General features: G+C 43.9%; 2 protein-coding genes across 6 annotated transcripts in view; one reads left to right on the top strand and one right to left on the bottom strand.

Moving 5' to 3' along the window:
- BRF1 (BRF1 general transcription factor IIIB subunit) overlaps positions 1 to 12,010 on the top strand; it is a 196,333-nt gene that overhangs the window by 82,447 nt on the left and 101,876 nt on the right. For all 3 annotated transcript variants that reach the window (XM_074149749.1, XM_074149751.1, XM_074149752.1), the window contains one exon: positions 5,504 to 5,576. In XM_074149749.1, the coding sequence (XP_074005850.1) occupies positions 5,504 to 5,576 (73 nt within the window). The remainder of the gene's footprint in view (positions 1 to 5,503; positions 5,577 to 12,010) is intronic.
- BTBD6 (BTB domain containing 6) lies at positions 7,956 to 10,518 on the bottom strand. 3 transcript variants are annotated; one of them, XM_074149192.1, is made up of 5 exons: positions 10,303 to 10,482; positions 10,151 to 10,221; positions 9,897 to 9,987; positions 9,227 to 9,345; positions 7,956 to 8,988 (listed from the first exon to the last, which is right to left on the bottom strand). In XM_074149192.1, exons 1-5 carry the CDS (start codon positions 10,480 to 10,482, stop codon positions 7,956 to 7,958), a joined length of 1,494 nt encoding a protein of 497 aa, XP_074005293.1. The 3 variants fall into 3 exon arrangements, with proteins under 3 accessions (XP_074005293.1, XP_074005292.1, XP_074005291.1); XM_074149191.1 differs by having other exon boundaries at positions 10,151 to 10,269; positions 10,318 to 10,482; XM_074149190.1 differs by having other exon boundaries at positions 10,151 to 10,518.

Below are 12,010 nucleotides of genomic sequence, written 5' to 3'. Positions count from 1 at the left end.
TGACCCTGCTTTGAGCAGGAGGTTGGGCTGGAGACCTGCTGAGATCTGGTCCAACCTGAACTATACTGGAGTTGTAGATAAGGGAAGAGGGTGCACAAGAAGTGAAAAATCAGTAGCTAGTACTAGCTTGGTCTCTTCCTCCCTTTGCGTTTCTTCCACTTCAAAATACAACTCCCTCCCCCTTTTTCTTTAGCTTCAATTTGTCTGGTCAAGTACCGGTACTTCCTTTTCCAGAAGGATTTTTATCGCGGGTTATTTTTGGACACTTGTTTTTATTTATTTCTTCTCAAAGCAGCAGTGGCCTCCCTGATTCCTCTACGCTTGTCGCAAATTACTCTTTGACTTTCTGGCATAGATGTTATGATAATAGCTTATTGTACTGCTGTGGTGGTGGAGGAGGAATGCTGGGACTACCACGTATCTGATTAGCAAAAGTAGATTCTCTTTCCCTTTGGAGTCCCCCAGACTGAAGGCAACGCTTTAAAGCATAGCGTGAGAGGAAGCTGCTTAATTTTGATTTGTTTCTCTTTTTTGAAGTGCAGCCTGACAGGCTGGGTTTGGTGCGTGTTTGCAGTTTTGCGTACGGTCTTTCGAGGTTAAATGTAATGTTCTGGTTGCAATATGGATCCAAAAAAAAGAAGTTATTTCATTTTATTGTGTGGAGAAGGGTAAAATAGGATATTTTTTTTAAAGACTATACCCATTTGCTTCAGTTTTTAATACCCTTTGTTCATTTAAAGTTATTAACATGTTGACTGCGTTTGCCTTTATTGCCCCTATGCAAATTGCTGTGTTGATTGAGTTAATTTAAACAACCTGGTTGGGACCTTCAGGCGTTACTATACTAGAAATGTTAATAATGAATCAAATAACCACAGGTGCCTCTTTCCCCAGCAACAGACACTCTCCTTAAAAACTCATTTGCTTTTCATGCTTGCTTAATTATTTAGGCAAGCAGCCATGGATGTTCCACAGTGTGAATTCTCAGCGCGTTCCAACTGCCCGGTCTTTGTCTTTCTAAAAGACAGAATACCTTAACCACCGTCACCGTTTGTAATATTTTTCCAGAATGCCACACCATGGTCTTGAAAAGCCTTTTTGGAGATTGCTCGTAGTGAAAGGGTAATGATTTATAAATTTATGGAATTTAGGGTCAAGCAAAAACTTTCATTCAATGATTGCAGCTTGATTTTTTTTTTTTTTTTTTTTTTTTTTTTTTCTCCTGTGTGACCTGGTAACTGTATGAATTTTCTTTTCCCAAAGAAAATTTAAAATTCTGGAATGTGTTAGACTGATGAACAACTGAATTCCGGTGTTACTGGAAATGAGGTATTTGTTGTTATTTCAGTGGAAATGTATTGGGTTTTGTGAACACGTCAGGCATGATGTGAAAGCAAGAGGAAATTATGAAAGGATAAGAGTCCCTGTGGAAGTGTCCCTTTGAAATCAGCATTTGATGACTGATAGATGTGAAATGAAAAGACTGTGTCTCCAAAAAATACCACAAAGGGCAAAGAGTATAATGAGTAGAAGGATCTTTCTGTAAAAATGTAACTGAATAATTGGAAGCCATTCCTTCTCCACATGCTCCTTTTAGCTAAGATAAAGTGTTCTTTAACAAGAGTAGAAATAAACTATTGGTAAAGGACAACGTCTTAGAGAATCTTAAGTTCCCCTGTAAAAACTTAAAGGTAAAACCATGTATTTTTTGCTGTGCCTTTGGTGAGCACAAACTTTTTGTCTGGGAGGTATCTTCCTGCTGAAGAATCTAGTTTTTTTTCCAAAAAAAAAAACCCAAACAACTCAGTGGCAGGTCCGTATGTTTGTAAACTTACTCTGCTAAATGTGAACTGAAAGTTTTTACCGTGTTATTTTGCAATCAGGGTACGGAGATATTTTAAAATATCCCCTCGGACAGAAGTTGACGCCGCTCTCTGTTGTATTAGGTGTGGATGCTCAAACCTAGTGATTGCACCAAGTTTAGGAAACTTCAATATCTGATGAAAATACGCAAGCAAAGAGCGCAAGCCTTATGAAAGTTCATAAAACAATTGTTAACACTTTGACAAGTTTGACTGGAGAGACTTTGGGGAAATCCCGTGTTTCGCTATGATCCTTTAAAATTCAGAAGGGGGGAAAAGTGGGCGAAGTTGATGTGGTAAGCTTTAAAGCTGCACCAGTTCAAGTCTAAGCCAGAGACACCCTTTTAGAAGGGCATTTTTGTTTATTCACTGTTCTAAGGACTCATATAAAATTAGGTTTTATGAATGCAAATGTCATATGGTTCTAAATTTGGAGCATTAAGCTTTTGAGAGATTGGAGTATATGAATTTTTATAAGAAGTTCTTAATGAAGAAAGAACTAGAAATTAAAGTAGGCCTCTAAATTAATTCTCTTAATTTTCTAAGCTTAATGGAGTGCAAAAAACCCATACAAATGATGAGAGTAAAGAAAGACTCTATATGCCTATGATATATCAGATCTCATCTGTCAGAGGATGTGTGTGTGTGAGTAATACTTGAAATTAGTGACAGTGGCATAAAATTTTAGTGAAAGGGCCGCCTTCCACTAAAACCAGAAGTTCTTAAATATCGTATTTTAGCAGTTCAGTGCCATTACAGATTTCTGGGTGAGCTTTGTGCCGTCTTTGATTTCCCATTTATGAGAAAAGCCCCAGAACCTGTGAATATCTGATAACTTCTAAAGATGAGAAGCATATTTTTTGAGAGGGCCCGAAGTCTCTTTTCCTACTGATTTTCCAGGAAAACTGGAAGCAATTATATATTCCTGATTCTTTTTGTGACTTTAGCCTAGCATTAAAAACATGTGAGCTTGATGAGGAAAACCATATATAGCATGTAATCCGCTGTATATTATGGTTTCTTTCTAAATTGGTAGTTACCAGAAACTGCAAAGAAATGCACTTGTGATCAAAAGAAAAAAAAATCCCCTGATGTACCATTTCTATTTGAATTTATTATTTTGTGTAAATACACTGCCTACACCTTGAAGTTGGTCATAAAACAGTGATGATGTGGGTGAAGTGGAAAAGCAGGTTGGATTTAAGTACATTACCGCTCAAATAGACCATGGATCTGGAGACTTTTAGTTTGGCCGAGGAAGACAGTCATGGAGCAATTTTATTACACAGTTTGTCTTTGCTTTAGATTTAATTTGGCACCCACTTTGAGTGTTAGAACTTCACTAAAAAGCCCTGCTTCTTTATACCTCTTCATATTTATTTGTTCTTTGATGATTGCAATTATGGGAAGTTTGCTTGGGAGGAGTTTCTTAGGGTGTGACATGGTTTGGTGGGGACACATGTCAAGTCATTTGGATGCTGTGACAGAAGAAGCCAGAGGGAGAAATAATTGTCTGAATTTGAGGTGCTGGTTGGTGTTTTTTGTTTGGTTTGGTTTTTTTTTTTTTTGTAGACTAAAATGAAAGAACTAGATGAGTTTGTGAAGCCTCTGATGGAAACATCGTATTTACTTGGCTCCAATAAAGTAACTTTACTGATCTGGGCAGTGAAATTGTCCTTGCAGAACAAGATCTGAGTGATGAGGTTTAAGATTTATAGTCACTTGGTCAGCCAACTTAGAAGGCTGAAACTACAGCCAAACCCCCACTCTTTATGTTACTATTTCTTAGACAAAAGGTCAAAACAAGCCATTCCAAACTTGCAGTGAATCGAGCATCTAAAGCCAACTGAAACACTGCAGATATTTTGCTGTAGTAATGTCTGTTCTGGCTCTGTGGCTCATGGAAAGTCACACGCTCCCAAACTCCTTTATGAATTGCCAGACTCGGTAGGGGCTTATTTTTTCTGGATAAAATTTGGTTACTTATTTCCTAAGAAATATACTTCTTATTCAAATCAATATATTTTGTTCGCTTCCCATAGAATAGTATTTCTGTGTTGCCTGGTATTTCAGGGGAAAAAAACCAGGATGGTAAATTTTAAGACTATACTTTTGTATTTTCTAGACCAGTCCAACCATTGGTCAGATGAAGCATGGAACATATTCAATCTTTTCCACTAAATCTGAAATGAATTAATATATATCATGTACACTTGATTGGGCAGTCATTTTCAGGATACATGATCATTCTGAGGATTTCTTTGACGTTCTCATTTTTAAAAAATTTTAAATTTGAGAAAAATTCACATTAAGAAATCTTCCCATAAAGGAAGATTTTGAAGCGCTAGGTGAAAACGTGTCAGTATTTTTTTATTACTTAAAAAGAAAAATATTCATTTTTGCTAGCTTGGTAGAAGCATCTGTACGCTTGGAAGGAAAGCTTGCTTTTAAACTCACATTGGTTAAAGCCCTTTTCTGAAACTGAAAGAGAATATACTTAGTAACAGGACTTTTTATTTCCGTAGACTTCTACCATAATGAACAACTCGACTGTGTAATTGACTGCTTAGTAAACACGTTCCCTATCCTGGCATAGGAAAGAGGGGGCCAGTTCTGCTACGTGAAAGCAATAGAGTATATACTATCCTAAAAATAAATAAAATAAAAATCTATTTGTTTGCAGTGTAGGAGGATGAAGTTTTTTTTTATACTGACTTTGACCTTTATACATGCCTTGGGGGAAGCAAGGTGTTCACGGAGCTTCGTGGGAACGTCGCAGGCTGATTGGGAACTGAAGTATATCCTGCCTGTCTTGCTGACCACATCTTAAAGATAGCGAAAGAAAACTTCCTCAGACTTTTAAAATACAAACGTAGTTGCCTATGCTATAAATTGCAAATCAGTCTATGAAGAGTAACTCCCCCCCACCTCAGTTTACATCCTCCTGAGTGCAGCAGTGAGGGAGGGGAGGGGAGCAAGGCTCTATCCCTGGCTCCGTAGCAGGTTTGGTGTGGATTAGGTTTTTTTCTGAATTTATTTATCTTTTTTTTTTTTTTTTTTTAAATGTTGGGTGATATGGGGCAATGTCCAAACAGTGAGAAATGACAAATAACTCCTCGGGGCATACAGCACCACTCCTTGCTTTGGTGGAAAAGTTTGGTGTGTGCTTGTGCAATACTTAATTATCCCACTTCACATGATCGTGCAGTGCTGAAATTTGCACTAACTTGTGAGTATGCAGTCAGGCTTTGTTACAAGATAAATGACACTTGATATATGCTGATATTATATTAAAGTCTACTTAAAGCTTTAAGGGGTTAGGTGACAACTGGAAAATTGTCCAAGTACTAGGGAGCAACACTGAGCGCACTGAAGAGCATGATGAACAATTTTTTTTAACTTTTTCAGTATAAACTTACGCTTTGATTTACAATGCTAATTCATGCAGCTTTTGACAAGCACAAAGTATTATTCTATACCTATGAATATTACTTGTATTACTTCAATTTTTTTTTTTAAAGCAGGTTGTTTAAGATTTCTAAAGTTGTTGGGTTTTATTCCTTTCCATATAAATGTTCTATTAAAAACACTTGTGGTTTAAGATTTAAATGATGCTTTTTTTTTCTTTTGTCTTTTAATAGGTGAATGTCTATGTGCTGGGAAAAACTTTTCTTCTGTTGGCCAGAGAACTCTGCATAAATGCTCCAGCCATAGGTATTTATTATTTTTTTTTTATGAGTTGCCTTTTGAGTATTTGGAGGTATTTTCTGCGTGGTTACTTGACAAGAATATATATGTGTATATATATATAATAATAATATATTTATATTATATATATAAATATATATAATAATATATAATATATGTGTATGTGTGTGTACATACATAATACTGTGTGCGAAATACCAAATAGTAACTTAAAAATGAAGCTGGAGTCAGGCCAGGCAGAAGAGTGTTGTTTTCCTTTGTGTAAGAGTTTAGATGCTGTTTTCTTTTAGAAATAATTCTGTTGCTTTTTCCGAGAGTAGTTTAGGCTATCCTAAGACAATGGGCTGGTGTAGAACAAATTTGTGCGCGTCTACGAACTCGCATGGGCCTGTCACACTTCGGTTCCACAGAGATGCGACAATTGATAAGCATTTGCCAAATTTACTATCTGTCCATCGCCCGTAGCTGAGGTGTTCAGCGCTTGAAATACAAGTGGCTTGATGGAAAGTAAGAGGCAACTTTTTCCAAGCATATGAATAAATTCTAATTAGTAAGTCATCACTGAAATCGTAACCCAGTGATAGGAAGGTGGGTTTTAACCTGTCAAAAGGATTAAAAAAAAAAAAAAAAAAAGCAAGCTATTGTCTAGGCTGTAGCTTTTAAACCCTGGGAATTCATGCCAATTTCAGTTAAAAGAGTGCGTTTATAGAGAGGTCTTGTGACTGTTCCCCACCTCTGCACAGGAATTTTCTTCCTGTGTCTTTACCCACTCTCACTCCCACTCTCCTTAATCTGTACTGAGAGAATCAGATGCCTTAACGTTCAAGAACAACACCCCCCCCCCTCACACACCCCCCTTCATATGCACTCAGCTGGGCACGTAACTGCCTGCCTTGGCAGCAGGAGTACCAGCGAGCATCGTCGTAACAGCATCCAGATAGTACCTGCACAGGTATCAGCTTCGTTAGTATAGGCCTGTTCTCTGGTAAAAAGTTCTTGTTTGCAATAATTCAGTTGCCTTCTTGTTTTTAATTATTAAAAATCCTGTCTGTTCTCTCTTAAAAAAAAAAAAAAAAAATAATATTAATAATATTGCGGCTTAGTTTCAAGGTGAAAATTAATGCAGCTTAGGAAAAGACAAACAGAAAACCTTGCTAAATTAAATGCAGAGGTACTTGGTGTGCATGGGAAAAAATACTGGTTTTGAGTATTCTTCCCAAAGTCATTATGAGAAGAGAGATTTATAAAAAACAGTAAGTATTTCTAATTGACTTATCTGTAATGATTGTCAGACAGCTGAGAAAAACACCTGCTTTTATCAATCTTTGAGAAAAGTTAAGGGTACTAACTATAAACTGACTGCTGGTGGTGGATGGGATAATCTTTTTAGAAAAAAAAAAGAGGCGGGGGGGAAGGACAGATCCGGCAGCTTTTGTTTCAAGGTGGCTTACTTCTAATTAGTTACTTTGAGGGAACTTAAAGACTCTATTGCAAGTTATTTCTCTAACGTCTGCTCCTAAATGGGAGGTATATTTAGGTAGTGGCTGCCAGTATTACAGCTCTGGGCTGAATCTGTGATAAAGCCCGTCACTGCATTAAGCTTCATCTCTCTGCCTTGACTCTGACCATTCAAGGGGGGGTGCAGTTTGACAGGTCCAAGCGTCAGTGATGAAGATGAAGGGTGCGAATGGGCATTAGAAGCTTTCAAATGTAACCACAGAACGATTTTGATCAACTCCGATTACGCTCATGGTTTGTGTATCTTAGCTTAGACAAAACACACAAAAAAACCAACCCCTGACCTTCCGCAGATAATCGGCTCCCTTTTTCGTGAAGGAAAAATAAAAGGCTAGTGAGGGATAGTCAGGTACCAGGCAAAGGAACCTGCGCAGCTGCAGTAATAGCTAATGCCCTGTGTAGCTGCATGCAAGGGGACAGACTGCAGAACCATCACCCCTGTTAACTGTACTGTCGGTGAATTAAAAAGACACGAGCCGTTAAGATCGGCAATGATCAAGTACACGGGACTTAGGGCAAGTAAAAACATTTTATATTTCACAGATTCATAAACTGCTCTAGTTTAGAACATTCTGTTTAAGTCAGCTGCAGTCTGCAAGTTAGTTATCTATATACAAAATAAATGCACAGTACGTGCGAAATTTAACATTTTTCTGCTTGTTGCAGTCTTAATAATTAAGTCAAATAGCTTATGAATAAATAAAATAAGATTAAATTCAAGAGCATTCCTTCACTTATTTGTATAGCCTGATGTAGCAGATAGGTAAGTAGCGTAACATTCCATACTGCTGCAGAGTTTGTAGTAAAACTGAGAAATCCCTTAATGTGCATCGTTGCAGTATTGGAATACAATCAAGGTGAAATGCATCATGCATAGAAAATGAGCTCAGGTATTTGTCCTCCTTGTACCCCAGTGCCATTAGTACTGTCCGAGGAGCACTGGAACTGGAACGTCACTTTCCCGCACTGCACCTCAGTCATTCCCTCTTGCCCAAAGTAACTGAGTTCGTTACCGTCGAGAATGGCACTTACATTGTAAAATGTGTCTTGCTCAACCTGCACAGGGTGTTCAAACCACACAGAGAAAGTGTTGCTGGAGCCATCAGAGGTAAACTTTGTCAGGTTTTGAGCAAGGACAACTCCTAAGCGCTTCAGTTCGATTTTGACGCTGTATTCAGCTTTGCCACAGCTCGACCCATACAATCCCAGTCCTGCTATAAATATCCGTTTGTCTACGGCAAACTGAATACTGTCACACCGCCCCCGGTACCTCCACTGATTGCTGCGGTACGCAGACGACTGAAACCGGTGGCATCGCTGAGGTACCAGTCCTTTTCTTTTTGTCAGTGGAAACTCTAGTTTGGGTTTATTTGCGGCCGTGTACCATAAAAAGATGTTGTGGGTTTCCTCAAGGGTGAGGATGTCAGACTGGGCAGCTCCGTTGGCAAACTCTTCCAAAGTCATGGTCGGAATCCGCACCAAGTACAAAGCTTTTCCTAATACATTCCTCTTGTTGCGCGGCGTAACCGGCAGCCCTTGCCTTTTGCATTCAGCCTCCGCCCAGTTGAGAACAGCCTCAAAAACTACCACTTCCTTGGTGTTGAGCGCCTCCCGGGTCACAATGATCTCTAGTGTTTGTTGATCTATCTCGCAGAAGCCCTCTGACTTCAGTGCCATTTCTGCTTGAGCATCAATCACTTCCCAGCAGCGCTGTGTCAGCTCTGGCTCCTCGAAGAGCCTGCTCTGAGACAGCAGGACACAGGCGTTCTTCGCTTCTAAACTGGTTTCCAGAAAATTGACGCAAGCCTTTGCTAGGGCCGGCACGATGTACTTCTTGGCAGCATACAGCGTAGCCAGAACCGTGTCAGCTTCCAGGTCTATTTCGTCACTATACATGTATCTAGATGGGGGGGGGGAGTGGAAAAAAATAGTTTCTTAGGGAAAAAACCGAAAATATAGGCTGTGAAAGATTGATCTATAGTCATCTTTGCTGGCAGCGAATCTGACGTTCAGTATTTGTCAACACATCAAGTAAACAGTAATAAGTGCGTATTGCACAATGCCAATTAGGAGATGTATATTTTATAAGCTACTTTGATTCTGTCCACGTAATTAGTAGACTTGTAGTGGCCACTTACTTTAATAGGATTAGAAAGGCTGCAGGTTCCACATCTGGTATATGGATTTCAGATTTGACCTCTGCGAGATCACCATAAAACATAGCATAGAAGACAGAGCTACCGACTGCCAAAACATACTGGAAAATAAAAAGAGAGAGAAGCCTCAGTAACATGTACCAGTAATGGCTGAGCGTGCTGGCTTTCCATGAGAGCTACTTTTATCACAGAATTGTCAGAGCTGGAAGGGACCTCTAGAGATCATCTAGTCCAACTCCCCTGCCAAAGCAGGGTTGCCCAGAGCACATCACTCAGGACTGCATCCAGGTGGGTCTTGAAGATCTCCAGAGAAGGGGACTCCACGACCTCCCTGGGCAGCCTGTTCCAGAGGCACCCTCACCGGAAAGAGGTTTTTCCTCATATTTAAATGCAACTTCCTATGTTCCAGCTTGTGCCCGTTTAGGCACAAGTTAAAAGCTGTAGTGGAGGCAGAAGACTGCCTTGGACTGTTCCCTTTAATTGCAGCGTACGTGAATTACTTTTGGGATTTGATGAGAGCCATAATTAGAAGAAAAAAAAAAAACAAAACACAAACGCACAAAAACAAACCAAAAAGAACCTAGTTGTAAGGCAGGGGAGAGAAGGCGAGATGCAGAGCAGCATGAAAGAGCCAAAAATTACGGGCACAAACCTTATGGGCAGGAACTTTCTTGGATGCCCCCGGCGGGCCCACGATGAAGTGAACGTCAGCCATGAGTTCGTTATTGAACATCAGCGCGTTCCTGCAAGCGAGGGGAAGCGGGGAGAGGTCCCGTTAGCGGTGGGCGGGCGGGCAGGCAGCCCCCCTCTTGCCTGCTCCCGGGGTGCCTTCTCCCCCAACCCCCCTACCGTGGGTTGGTCCCCGTCCCGTCGCGGGGAAGGGTCCGGCGGTTCCCGGGCCCTTACCTCTCCCTCAGGGTGGGGTGGAAGGACTGCCAGTTGGAGCTCTCCAAGTTGTTGTTGTTGAGGTTGTGGAGCTGGGGCGGCGGGGGCGGCTGGGCGCTCTGCTGCAGCTGCAGGGCGTTCTTCTTGCTGTTGGCAGCGGTGGTGGCGGCGGCGTTGTTACTGTTGGCGATGTTGGTGTTGGTGCTGGCAGGGTAAAGTTCTGCAGCCATCTTCTTCTGGAGGGACAGGGGCACTATCTCATAGCATCCTGGCACCTTGCCGTTTGACCTCACGCTCTTTTTGGACTTCTTTAAGGTCTCTGGAAGCAGAAGAAAGAAAGTCAAACACTTCATGATCCTGCCATTGAGGCAACCATGGGGCAGTGGCATGAGCAAGAAAACTAACAAATCCCAAACGCGAGTCCCACTATCTGGATATTTTGTATGCTTCTCTAGATGCAGGGTAGCTTTTTTTTTTTTTTTAATATTTTTTTGGTTTTTTTGTTGGTGGTTTTTTTTTTTTGGTGCGGTTACAAGCCCCGACGCACCTTTCCGGGGGGGAAAGGGGATGATGCTGTCTCGGATCAGTGCCAGCGCTCACCTTGGCTCGAAAGGACGGGGCGGGGGGGGTCCCAGCCTCCACGGCACTGCCACGACTGCAGCCCGGGGGGGGGGGACGGGGGACCCGAGCGGGGCTGGCAGGCAGCTCCTTCCCCCGAGGAAAGAGGAGGAAAAAAAAAAATAGTAATAATAAAAAAAAAAAAAAAAAAGAAGCCAAAGCCAAAAATCCAGCAAGACCAGAACCCCACGAAATCCAGCCGCGGTGGTGGGTCAGGACCGAGAGTCAATCCACAAATCCTCCGGGTGCTGCAGCCCGGTCAGGGTGAAGCGCAGCCGGCCGCCCGATCCGATCCGCTCCCTCCTCCTTCCCCGCCCGCCGGGGGCACATCCGCGGCGGCCGCGCCGGGCCGGGCCGAGGCGAGGCGGAGGCTCTCTGCAGTCCCGCCGCCGCCGTTCGCTCCAACTTTCCTCCTCCTCCTCTCCCCGCGGCGGCCGCCGCCACACGGCGCTGCTTTCCTCCCGCCCCGCGTCGGGGGCGTTGCTGGCCCGCTGATCGCCCCGGCTCCTCCGCGGCGGAGCGGCGCTGCCCCGGGCGCTCCCCTCACACAGCGGCGGCGGGATGCGGTGCGGCTCTGACCGGGCCCTGCCTCCGCCTCCCGCCCTAATAGGCGGCCGCCGCGCCGCGCGTCACGGCCGCCCGCGCCAATGGGGAGCGCCGGGGCGCGGCGGGGGGAGCCGCCCCCTCGGGTGTCAGTCAGCCGCGCGCACCCGCTGTGATTCCACCCCCCCTCACACCCTGCCTTCCCGCCCGGGGGCGCTCGGCACCGGGGCGCCTGGACGTCGTGTGTGTGTCCCCCCCCCCGCCCGCCCGCCCCGGCCCCGCATTACCGCAGCGGGAAGAAGCGCGGGGCAGGCGGGGAAGGGGACACACACACACACACGACACCGGGGACAGGCCCGTGGCGAGGCGGAGCGGCCCCCGGGAGCGCATCGACCTTCCCGGCCGGCCCGGGCGGGGGCGCAGCCGAGCCGCGCAACCGCCCCGCTCCGCCGTCGCGCTGCCCCGCCGGGGTCGGGGCGGTTGGGGGCACGGCCGGAGCGGAATCATTTTAAGGGAAATTGTAAGTTTTGAGGTGGTTTTTTTTTTTTTTTTTTTCCTTTTATCGGCGTTGTTCGCCCGCCTCCCGCGGTGTTTCCGCGGGGCACTGATCCTCCCTGGGCCGCGCTGTCTGTGCGCCCCTTTCCGCCGGAGGGGGCTGGCGGCGGGGCACGGCGACGGCTCCTCTCCCCGACCCTGCCCTCCCCATCCCTTGTTTTGGGT

The sequence above is a fragment of the Numenius arquata genome, chromosome 6, assembly GCF_964106895.1.
Source record: "Numenius arquata chromosome 6, bNumArq3.hap1.1, whole genome shotgun sequence".
In the NCBI taxonomy this organism is placed as follows: Eukaryota; Metazoa; Chordata; class Aves; order Charadriiformes; family Scolopacidae; genus Numenius; species Numenius arquata.
This window is presented reverse-complemented; position numbering and strand designations above follow the sequence as displayed.